Source organism: Poeciliopsis prolifica, unplaced genomic scaffold, assembly GCF_027474105.1.
Source record: "Poeciliopsis prolifica strain line A6 unplaced genomic scaffold, Auburn_PproV2 SCAFFOLD017, whole genome shotgun sequence".
NCBI classification, from domain to species: Eukaryota; Metazoa; Chordata; class Actinopteri; order Cyprinodontiformes; family Poeciliidae; genus Poeciliopsis; species Poeciliopsis prolifica.
In genome coordinates, this window is record NW_026562392.1 from 5464291 (window position 1) to 5476981 (window position 12691).

A 12691-nucleotide genomic window follows, 5' to 3' on the forward strand; every position below is an offset into this window, starting at 1 on the left:
TGTGTGTGTGTGTGTGTGTGTGTGTGTGTGTGTGTGTGAGCGCAAGCGCAACCGACCATGTGCATCACCCTCTACCAAATATGCACACTCAGTTCTTGAAACACGTACGCATACCGACACACACACACACACACACACACACCTGACATGTGACACGCGGGCAGCGGAGCGGGCACATCACAGCCGGGGCGTTTTAATTGCCTGTAATTTATGCAGCGTGTGTGTGTGTGTGTGTGTGTGTTGCTGTCAGCCTCTGAGATGATGCTGTGTGACAGCTGCAGTCCAGCCCCCCGAGCGAGCCGCTCATAATGACACATTAGACATACTAATGATGCCTCCCTGAGTCCATTGCTGATGCTACCTAGCTCCGCCGCATCACCCAGGCTTTTACACACACACGCGCACGCAGACACACACACACACACGCATTCAGTCCATTACTGACCTTTACGTCTTCATTTGGTTCCTTCAAACATGGTGGAAAGTGCCTTCCCACTTGTAGCAGTGTTCGGATCGGTTGTAAGTTAATGGTAGCTCCTGATTTTGTTTTTTTCTGTTTGTTCTCCCATAAGTGGCATTTTACAACGGAAATTAGCAAAACACTACATAGTTTTTCATGTCGGAAAAAATAAAGATATTTTAAAGTCCTGTTGATTCACAAAAACTGATCCTCATGTTCTCACACCGCCTTCCACAAGTATTCATACACCGAAGCCTGTCAATAAATCAACTGATCACATGATTAATTAAAACAAGCCCAATCTTTTACATTTTTGCATAATTTCTTACATTTTTCTCCTCACTTTCTTTTTACCAAAATCAAAAGTCTTCAGTCTTTTGCTTTTAATTGAACGACAACTGCATCATGAAGTCACATAAACATCATAACTTATTTTATTTAAAATACCTTCCAGTTTCACTGTGAAATGTTCATTTGAATTTACAGTCTGTTGATCTGTAACAGACTGATTTTTATGCCATTATCATTATATGACTTGAAAATGGTGTCAAAATAACATTATTGTTTGTCTTATAAAATTCTGGGACAATTTATCGTCCAGCAAAATGTGTTATTGTGACTGGCCTACACACACCTGCAACGTCTATAGTTACAACTTCAGTGTGATTTATTGGGATTTGATGTGATAGACCGGTACAAATGGATACATGGATTTTATTGTTTTGTTTTTTTTTTTCCGATTTATCACCCATGCAAAAGCACACCGCACTTTTCAGATACATATATAAATGCTTTTGGTCTGAATACAAAATCCTCTTTCCCTCTGACTTTATTAGTCACTTTGTGCAGATCAGTTTTATAAAATATGCGTAAACTGTGTTGTGACTAATTGTGTGTTCTTCCCCTCTCCTTTCCCGTTTTGTGTTTGTGACAAACAGGGATGCTGAGGTCTCTCATGCGGCCGGGCCAGTGCTTCTGCCGCGAGTGCGGGAAGAGCTTCAGCCAGCCGAGTCACCTGCGCACGCACATGAGGTCCCACACAGGTAAACGCGGCCACGACGTGGACTCGCCGCTCTGCAAATACGCAGAACCTGACAGCGTTTTTTTTTTTTTAATCGAGATTCTAGTGAAAACATCTCGAATTGAGACAGAGCCAAATTAGAAGTATCTTTTAAGCAAGATTTAAGAATCTTGTTTTAAGTCAGTAAGTTCTCAAAACTGGTGATAATGTACTGGATTGTATCATTTATAACATGGGAAAAATTTCTTGTTATAAATGAAATAAACAGCCAGTGGAACTAATACTTTACCGTCAACATTGTGGATGTGTACTAATATGTTTTCACTAGAAGATAGAGATATTTTGTTTTTGCAGTGCAAATAGGAACACAAAAAATACTTGCACTTATCTGACAAATCAGCAAAACGCTCCTTTCTCTGACTGTTGGCAAGAGAGTTCTTTGCAGTTCTACAGTAATTTGTTAATATCTTGCATCGTTAAAAAAGAAAGAAAACTCACTTTTCTTATTGCAATATAATTAAGGTGTCACTTCCTGAGTAGATGGTCTTTAAAACGCATTAAAGTTTCCTTAATGGATTTGATCAAAGCTCCAATAAACATTCTTTAAACTTATGAGGATCCGCGCCCGTTCGGTATTTATTAGACGCTTACATCTTTATTAGGCTCTTGAGATGCTCAACTTAAGAAAGTGTTGCACCTCGGGGAGCCTAAACACAACACCGATATTAAAAAAAGCCTGCTATTAAGCTCTGCTATGAAGACATGTTCAGCAACTTGATGAGAGTTTTAGTTGCTAATCAAGTTCCAAAACTAATCGCAGTAACAGTAGGAGGAACGTTAATAATGACCAGCATGATGTTCCGAACACGCGAGCGCTCCGGCGTCCTGCATTTTTTTTTTTTAAATGTACCGTTCTCTCGTTATTAATGCGCTTTTCTAACTTCTTTAGCCACTTCTTCATCAGTCACTCACACGGCCAACCCCCACAGCTCCATCCAGCCACCGGACGGCATGAGAGATGGTGAATATATGCACGGGAACTCACATTCCCAGCGATCCCTCATTGTCGGACGCCGCGTTCCGACGCCGGCGTCGAGCGGAAATAAATCAAGAGTCGTCTTCCAGTTTTTTTTTTTTTTTCTTTTCCCCCTGTTCAGGCCGTGACAGCCGGAGCTGTGAGTCCCTCCCGCCCCGAGCCGGGCAGCTGTCTCTATTTCATTTTTTTCTTTTTAAACGGAGACGTGATTCGCCGCAGACAGCTGACCTGTGACAAATGGTATACATTATTAATCGCTTGTCAATTAGAGAGATGGAATTGTGCATTCTAATGAAGCGGAACGGCGCTTGTCCACGCCAACTTTTGGGGAAACGGATTTGCAAACAACAGCTCGATCAGGACACACTGTCTTTTCTCTCCTCTCTACTTATGTCCTTTCATTCATTTTTTATTTTCTTTGCTGGTGTCTTATTGTCTCTGTCTTGCTCTGCAAAATTATTCATACCTCAGAAAATTGTTCACCAAAAAAAAATAAACATTGAGATTTAATGTGATAGGATAGGATAGGATAAAGCTGTGCAGCTTTATAAAATTGAAGAAAAATGATTTTGAAACAAAAACGATAATAATAAAAAATTAGTAACAGCAGACATTATGGGGAAAGAAAATGTCCCAGAAAAATTGGAGCAAACAATCTGAACTTTGGCAAAGTGCCACCTTGAACGCACCATCTCAACAGCAACAAGAAGCAAGAAGCAGGTCAAAGTGTATGAATACTTTTGTCATAGCTCTGTATTTCTCCTTACACCTTTTCTTATTTAGTCTGCAGTTCATCTCCTTCTTCTCCTTACATTCTCTCTCTTTGTTCTCCTCGCTGCCACTCGGCTGCCTGTCTCCTGTCTCCTCCTCTGTCTCTCTCTCTCTCTCTCTTGCCCTCCTGTACTGTCATGTCCGTCAGCCGGGCAGGCCGTGATCGCGGTCGACACGGAGATAAGTAGCTTCTTTACGGAGAGTGTGAATGATATGTGGCACAGCCAGTGATTCTAAGTGACAGAGGCCAAATGGTAAGTGATGCAGCGCCAAGCTTCCCCTCAAGCCCCGCTGTTAAACACACACACGCTCACACACAGACCACGCGGAGGGGTCTGTAAACACTCCACCGCGGCTATAATTAATGTTGTCATCCGGAGTCGTCTTCGGCGCGGACGTGCACGCGCGGGAAAAGGCCAGCCACCCCGAGGCCCTCGATTAACATGCGTCACATTAAATCACCGACTCGCCTCCGCCAGGTTCCGTCACCGTCTTCGACCGCCGTCGTCGCCGCCAGATCCCCTCTGCTAACAAGGGCCGCTGGTGGCCAAAAGGCTGCGGTGTTTACGCGGGACAGAGAGAAGGAGAGAGAGGAGGAGAAGAACGACAAGTGAATGCTCGTCTGGACCTGGTGGAAGACTTTGAACACAACCCAAATTGTGTTCTTTTGCGGAGCACTGTCCTGGACTTGTGTTTAAAATCGTACCCCTTTGTGAGACTTGATGAATCAATGAGGAACCATTGATGATGTCACTTTCACAGCTCTGAGACGTTTCAAAACAGATGAACTAATAAGACAATTGCAATATTAAAAAGTTTTGTGCTTCTGTGCCACGGCATGACAACTATTTCAATATAATTTTCCGCTAAAAACTGTCTAAAAGTCCTGCCATTTTGTACAATGCAGGCCAAATTTGGGTGAAAACCTGTCCAATCTGGCAACACTGATCCGCATGTAATCAAAACTTTGTGTCAGAATGTATTGATACTGAAGAAACTTAAATATAGCATCAGTACTTTATAATATTAATCATCTTTTCACACTGATCAGAGCCTCCAGGGTTTTGTGATTGTCTTTGTGATTTTGTGTTGCTGATTTAGAAGTATTTGCAAGAAAGTTTGCTGTATTTGAGCTTATGGATGACTGCAACTTTTTGTTGCTCGCCACATTGATTTTGAAGTATAAGTTGACATAAAGTGAGTGCAGCAGAAGTAAGAAATTCTGCCACCTGCACAATTATACGTTGATTTTCCGTGAATTTCCGTGATATATCGTGGAGTCGCAAAAAAGGCGGAGGGACTGACTGATGTCATTTGGCCGAATTCAGGTAAAAACTGCTCTGATTTGATTGATCAAACAGTATTTAGGCACACGACTGTTATTGTGAAGGTTCTGTTGACATGTCTCTGTGGAGTCTAGAGGGCCACATAGAAGCTCCGGTGGCCCGGATTCGGCCTCCGGGCCTTGAGTTTGACACATGTGTGGTAGAGCGTTTAACCAAATGCCCTCCTCCTCCTCCCTCCTTTGCCCCTACCCCACTCCTCCTCTTCCTTGTCCTCCTCTTCCTCTATCCTTCTCCCCCTCACAGTTGGGTTTGATTATAACGGACTCCACCGAGGTACTGACGCTCACACCACCGCTTCTGAAGCTCCCAAACAAGTATGTGGCACAATGGCTAATCACTGGGCTCCGTCATGGCTTCTGCATGTCTCTCATTGTCGCTAGCTCACCTCATGCACGCCTGCCTGCATGTGTGCGTGCTTATATGTGTGTTTCATGTCCTGTGCATGTTTGGCCCCCTTTTTGTTGTTTTGGGGTCTTTTCATTTGTCTTTGCTCGTGTGTGACCATCACATGTGGCGACCTCGCTGCCTGGCATTCGCACCTGGCATCTTCTCCCCACAAACAGCAGGACCTGTACTCTGTGTGTGTGTGTGTGTGTTCTGCACACTTGGAAACAGCCTAACATCTTATTATAACATCTTATTATAACAATTTTGGTTTTATTTGATTTGTCCATATACGTTTTGGTAGAAAAAGTTTGTTCTGCGCTCGATTCTTTCCGCTGTGCGTCAAGATGATCAGGCTTCTCAACATTTATTCTATAACCAGCGTCAGTTTTAGTCATTTCAGCTAATGAAATGACTAAAACTCATTAGTTTTAGTCATGACTTAGTTTTATATAATGTTGTCTTGTGCCAGCAGAAGCATTTCAGTCTCTTATAGCTCCCTTCACATATATTTGGAAAAGCCTCAAAAACGGTTGCTATGTAGTTTTTTTTTACCCTTGACTTTGTAGTTTTTAGGAGTATGGAGTCCCAATATGTTTCTGTGAAGCATTATCTTGTTTCTCTGCTATTAGCATGTTGAGCAGTGTGTACACAGGAGTGATTGATAGTGTTACAACCCTCCTCTGATTGGCTGTTTTTGAGCAGTAGAGGTGCATTTTTGCAGACCACAATAGTCATGGTGACGTTTTTTTTTTCTGGAAAAAAAAAACCCCACCATATTTTTGTAAAAGTTACATCCTGCAGCTTTAGCAGCCACCTCAGCTCTATTAAGACCACAATGAGTTTGAGACGAATTTGCAACAACAGTCTACAAAACATATCATAGCCGCAATAAACACACATTATTTTTTAAGAAGAGTCCACAAAGCTGGTGTTAGCCAGTTCCACTTCCTGGTTATGACCAAGCCACAGTGAGACCACAGAACAACCAGCAGTTTCTTTGTCTTACTGAAAGAAAAATAAAACCTTTTCATCTGAAATCCACTGAAAGATAAGTTGAATTGTTTTTGCGAACTACTAAGAATGTCCAATTAAGTGTGAGAAGTCCAATAGAACATTTCCTCAAACGCGCAGGTGTTCTGAATGTTTCTGGAGTTGGTCGTATTGGTAAAAGATCTACATCTGTTCTGCTTCTCCCGTTCAAACAGAGGCGGATTCTCAGACTCCGTCGTCATTTATCACACAGCTCGCACGCAGACTCAGATTTACCTCGCACTCTGAGTGATGGGAGCAGGCGCAGCAGAGGGGTCCAATTAGATGTACCGTTGACGCTGCTTTACGACGACGATAACCTTTAGCATAATGTAGTGCACCGGTCCCGTCATGTTTCCTCCCAGGACGATGTCGTTTAGGTTCTCGCTTTTCCCCTCACGTCTCTTCTGCCTCGACAATTTTTATTTTTTTCCATGTTTTTTTTTTAAATTTGTGATTAATTACACCTTTTTTTTCGTTGTTTTTATCCCTCTAACTCACCTTCCCCGTATTTCTTTTCTTTCTGTTGCGTTTCTGATGATGTATGATAACAGCCATATTTCCTTGTTTCTTCTTCAGGGAGAAAGGTGCGGGAGGGGCGGCGGGAGCCATTTGTTTTCCCACTTTGATATTCTTCCATTTATCAAAATGATAATTAGGTGCAATTAAATGGCACTCTCATTTGTTTTCACATGTGTATTGCCTTTTTTTTTTTTTTGCTTCCTTGCAGAGGTGTCTGCGCCATTGTAGGTCAGTCTAATTAGAAGAAAGTGCACAGGGTTGTGTGTGTGTGTGTGTGTGTGTGTGTGTGTGTGTGTGTAGGTGGAAGGTGCATGCATCAGCCAGTGATTGAGTGAAGTAGAAAGAAGACAAAAGAACAACTGTTCAGGCAGAAGTATTTAACTTGTTTCTGCGAACTATTCTTCGTCTCACAGTAACAACTTGCCCACGAAGAGTTTTTTGAGACCAAACAAACAACAAAAATTATCTAAAAGTTGGATTATTTTGTTCACTTTTGACATCAGAAGTAAAAAAAAATATATATTTCAACAATGTGAATGAAGAACAATATAAACAAAGAAAACAGGAACTGAATAATTGTCACAATCTAAAAAGTAGAATAAATGTTCATTTGAGCAAACAAGTTATGCTGAAATTACAGTGCCACTGTAGAAAGATTCAGTATTTAAAATCAGCAACAGGTATTGCAAAAATGTATGCAAATTTTTTCCATTGCTCACACATCATTGTGTTTACATTTCAGATATGTTTGTGTGCTGTCAGTTCTTGATAAATGTGTTCTTTTTGTGACATCTCGGCCTCCAAAGCGCTAACATTTTTCATCATTTTTTCATCAGAGAAAATGTAAGTTCTTTCATATTGATGCTGGAGTGACTTTACATTTTCAGCTGATTGCGAAGTTGCACCTACCTGTTGCTACCCACAGTGGGCGAGAAGGCTGAAAGAACACTGCTACAATTTTCTCGCGCTTGCAGACGAGGTCAGCCGTTTACTCACCAATTATTTACAAATGAAAAACAAAAAAAACACACGCACAGAAAAAGTGTTTGAAAGACTCATCCAATGCTTTTTTCCGCCTTTCCGACTTCAGTGCTGTCTCGTGCATTCGTTCACATTTGCCTGTGTTTGTTGTCGCCTCATTTGTCAGACACGTCGCTGTGCTTCGTTCGCTGCTCTCCGTGTCGAAGCTCTTCCGCTCCTGCTTTACGGCGTCGCACGTGGCTCGTCGTCTGACCTGTCGTCTGCCTGTGTTTGTTCTCCAGGGGAAAGGCCATTCTGCTGCCAGCTCTGCCCATACCGAGCATCCCAGAAAGGGAACCTAAAGACGCACGTGCAGAGCGTCCACCACATGCCTTTTGACAACAGCCAGTACCCCGATGCAAGGAGCTCGTCTCTGAGTCAGGAGGAACGGAAACCAGTGGCTGCCAAACACGTACCAAATCTGCAGTGACCCCGACGACAGACCTTACTGTGATTGACTGGACGCGGACGACTCCTGAAACCCCAAATCTGAACCAAGACTCTCGAGAGACTCACGATTCTGGAGGAATGAAGGTTCTTAACTGGGTTTTTTTTTCTTTTGCAAAAAGGCCTGCCAAGATATGTAAAAATTACTTTAAAAAAAAAAAAAAACATGAATCAGAAAAGAATTTCTGACGACGACATGAAAAGACGTACAAGCTGAAATGAAGATTGAAAAATCTTAAGTGTCTTCTCAACAAATTTTAAATCTTTTGCAAAATTTCGGTCATCTTTTGGACACAATGTTTGTGTCATTTCAAGAATTTGTGAATCTTTTTTTTTGCTGTTGTTGCTGTCAGAATTAAGATCCCGCTCTTGCTTCTGTGTTTGAGGTGTAAAGTTGCCAAGTGCCACTTAAAGTAACGAGTCAAGGGTCTATAAAGACGCAAAAAGTTAACTCATACGGAGCTGGTTTAATCAAAAACAGTGGAAGTACTTGATGGCCACCGTTGTCCTTCAAACACTCGCTGTTTGGCTTCGTTGTACATGAGTGTGGACAAATCGACAGCAGAAGAGGATGCCCTCTGGATTCGAATTCAGAGAAGGACAAATCACAATCTGCTCACCACAACTTCTTCACTGCAGGAAACTCGCTGCTTAGAAGCTGCAGGGAGGGGCAGGAGGAGAAAGGAAGAACGAGAGAAAGCTAAAGGTGATGTGAGCTTAAGTGCTCATTAAGAACATAAGAAGGAAAGATGTGTTTTTAATAGCCGATATAAATGAGCATCCCATTTTTAAGGCCATTCATTTATTGTCCATTTACAACAAAGAGTTTTCCGTTATAACCTGTTCATAAAACAATTTCTGGCTCCAAATTAGGCCGAGCCTTCATCAAGAGTAGCAGGGAGGAGTTGGCCCCAAATTTTATTGCACTGTGTGCACTTGGAAAAAATAAACAAAAAAGAAATTGGTACTATTGAAAAAAAAAACTCTCAAACAACATGCACTTGGACTTTTCTGCGTATTCTTTCGCACAATGATCTACGTAATGACATCATGGTCATAATCTAGTTAGCTGGGTTTTAAAACAAAACACATTTTCATCTGGTGATTTGCGCCATCAAGTTTGGAGAAACGCAGCGTTGATGAATTTGCTGGTTATATGAGACCTGACATAACCTGGTTATACTGGGAAGGTGGCAAGTAGTGACAAGATGTGAGCTTACGTCAAAAGTAAAGAAACTGGACAGAAAATATTTAATACAGGAGAAGAACAATCTGAAAACTAACCACCAGTGAAAGCTTTAAGCTTCTATGGTAAAACTATTAAAGTTCAATCAGTTAATGTTGGTTATTTCAGGAAACATGGTATTTCTGTTTGTAACGGTTAAACTAGAGATGCACCAATTAATGAAAGGATGCATGTGAAATTTTCAATATACACAATTTTGTACATACATTCAGAACGTTTTCACCCTTCCTGGCGTTATCGATTCCTCAAATAAGGAACGGACGTGACGGATGAAAACAAAGATCAAATGATTCCACAGTTATTTAGCACCATATGATTGAAGACCGAATGCTTTTTCAAAACCTGTAAGTGCTCACTGATACTGAAGTTAGCCTACTTTGAAATTTCTTCCTTTTGGTAGTAACTTCCACACCAAAGAGTGTTGTTGCTGCTGATGAACAGTGGAGGACGGTCCCAGTTATTCAGTGCATCTCTATGGTAGATACAACTCAGTACCATTCAACCCCTACATAAACTGTTTTGTTCAATTTTACTTTCAACTGTGCCTCATTTGCGATATAAAAAAAAATAATAATTTTTTTTTTTTTTAGCTAATGTCAACATGAGAAATGGGCACTTGCACAAGCATGCCAGTCCATAACCAGATGTTGAAGATTTGAAGAGATAACAGAGCCAGTCTCCAATGCTGTCGGTCCCATTCTGTGAATGGTGATGTCTAGATCTGTATTCTGCTGATAGGAGGTCAGAGGTCAGGAGATGAGATTTCTTGGGACTTTGGGGATATATACATCAGGAGTTGGCTTGTTTTGAAGCCCTCGGAGACATAGAGCTGTCACAGCCTTAACGGGGGTTAGTGTGGGTTTAGATTGTCACCTTTCCAAACCTTCTATTTTCTACATTTCCGTCTTGATGTTCTTTATACTGTCCTACCTCCTTCGCAGTGAAAGCCTGTTAAAAGTTTATCGCAATGAAGCTGAACTCATTAGCTCTGCTCGCTTTTCACCCTTAAAACAAAATATATATATATCCCTCACTTGAAATCAGGCATGCCTGGATGAAACGAGGAAACGACAAAAGCGAAAGCAGCTCCAGACTTTTCAAAGCCGACTTCCTGGACTGAGAAATCTGAACGGTAAAGCTAACGAAAAGGCGTTTTGTACTCGTTTCAAAATGGCAGTACTTTTTACATGCTTGTAGGTTGTCCTTGTTTTGCAATGCATACAATGCCATGTGCTTGAATTTGCCTAATTTATACACACGTGTGTGTATGCGTGCGCGTGTTTGCGTGTGTGTACAGAAGGCGCGGGTAGTTAAAATACTTGAAACGGATCCTCTAGCCTTTGGGGGTAGTATAGTACTAAAACCAATGTTGTACAGAATTCCCTTTAAGATTAACTCCTCAGAGTTTGTACTCCAAAGTGTGACTTAGAAAACTGTAAAGCGGGAGTGAGTGTGTTTAAAAACAAAGTGTATCTGTAATCCACTTTTACCAAACCCTTTATAAGCAGCAGTAGAAACCAAATGGCATTACTAGTGCACTTAGGCTAGGTTAGCGCTTTAACTAGTTTCATTTGTCTCTACGTACAGTTAAGATCTCTTTAAGAATGTCTCCCTTTTTTATTTTAATTGGTGCCAGCTAACAAACTTCAGTGTCAGTCTTGATATAGATGCTTCTTTGGGGGATGTTTTTTTTTGTTAAAATGATTCCAGATATTCCAATGATTAGAAAAAAATAATAATAATGAAATAAAGATTTATCACATGACGGCTGTACAGCACAGCTTTTTTAGTGTGTTCTCTATGAAAAGATGGATGTTGCTAGCTACAGCTGTGCTTTTTTAAACAATTTTGTCTTTTTTGTTTTTTTTTATTTTGGAGCTTATTTTCTCTAAACTGTAGGATTTATTCATTAGCTAGTCAAAGCAGACACCCCAGAGGGACTGGCAGGTGTTTCTTTTTGGTTGTTTTTTTTTTCTTTTAATTTCCATGCCTATTATATTGTGTTATTTTTGTCTGTATTGCTGTTTTTTTTTTATATAACTTGTTTTGGTCTATGATTAATTTACCCTAGGAAACATTATTATTCCAAATGTACTTGGTTGAGATCTGTATTTATTATCACTTCAAAAACGATGAGAGGACAGGAGCGAGACGGGGTTGTTTGTTTTCATTTGATTTTTCCAGGTTGTTTTTTTTTTCTACCGTGTAGTTTTGTTTTGTCTTGTTTTTGAAGCCAGCAAGCCGTCGTGGAAGCTCTACCTCGTCTGAGCCATTCTCAGTTCTGTTACACTTTTGTACATCATTTCAGAAAGATGTAACATCATGTCCACAATAAAGATCAATACACAAATATGGTGCCTGGTTGCCTCGTTGTTTTTTTTTTAAATCAGTCATTTCATGGAGTACCTCAAATTGTAGCTGGTCACGTCTGATATTTAGTAACCTTCATGATGATTGTTCTTGCTTCCATTAAACAGCTGAGCTATGTCAAGGCTGCAGTTAATTTTACAGAAATGTAAAGGACAACCTGAAACAAAGATGTCTACATAAAGACATCATTTAGATCAAATAATACTGGTGTGTCGTAATGGCTCAGATAAAGACCAGAGCTAAATTTAACAATTGATGTGCATAGATGCCTATCCATTTAGCCTGATTGAGGTTCAGCTGTTTCAGAAACAATAACAAGCAAACACCTCCAGCCCTTTGTCAACGATTTTCTTCGTAACCTTTATGGACAGCAAATGTGATGAATTTTGCAGATGATGTCGTTCTGTTGGCTTCACACTGCCATCTCCAACTTCCACTGGAGCAGTTCAAGTTGAATGTGAAGCAGGCAGAATGAAAATGAGCACCTCCAAATCTAAGACCTTGATCTTGAGTCAGAAAAGGGTAGAGTGCCTCCTCTCGGTTGGGGATGAGATCCTGTCCACAGTGGAGGAGTTTAAGTTTCTCTGGTTCACAAATGAGAGAAAAATGGAGTGAGAGCTCGATAGGTGGATTGGTGGAAGAGCTGTCCTGGTTAGTTGTAGTGAAGAGGGAGATGGGCAGAAAGGTAAAGCAAAAGTCGATCTATGTCTTTAATTTTTGGTCTAGTCAAGATTGTCAATCAACTACATTGAACTTTGAGGTTGTTGTATCACAGAATGTTCAAGGTACATGACTACTCTGGTGAAGCATGTATTGATCATCAAACCCTTCTACCCTAACCCATTCCTGCATGTCTTTGTGAACACGGAGCAACTTTGATAATTACTTGCAGTGCGAGTGTTGCTGATCCACGGTGAGTTGAAAACAGATCAAACCTGTACCACACCGCAAGCAGCCGCTCCCTTTCATACCGCAGTGACACGACCGACAGACCCTGACTTTGATGTTCGTCCAGGCCTCTCCGCCACCTTCATGT

At 41.1% G+C, this 12691-nt stretch overlaps 1 protein-coding gene across 3 annotated transcripts in view; it reads left to right on the forward strand.

The window, feature by feature from the left end:
* The window catches only part of LOC129367487 (zinc finger protein 516-like), a 53623-nt gene extending 41986 nt beyond the window's left edge, over positions 1-11637 (forward strand). For 2 of the 3 annotated variants that reach the window (XM_055041982.1, XM_055041981.1), the window contains exons 4-5: positions 1399-1503; positions 7835-11637. In XM_055041982.1, the coding sequence (XP_054897957.1) occupies positions 1399-1503; positions 7835-8022 (293 nt within the window). In that variant the 3' untranslated portion in view covers positions 8023-11637. Of the gene's footprint in view, positions 1-1398; positions 1504-4877; positions 4949-7834 lie in introns of all 3 variants that reach the window. The other variant, XM_055041983.1, reaches the window with a different exon arrangement.
* Positions 11638-12691: the final 1054 nt, after the last annotated feature.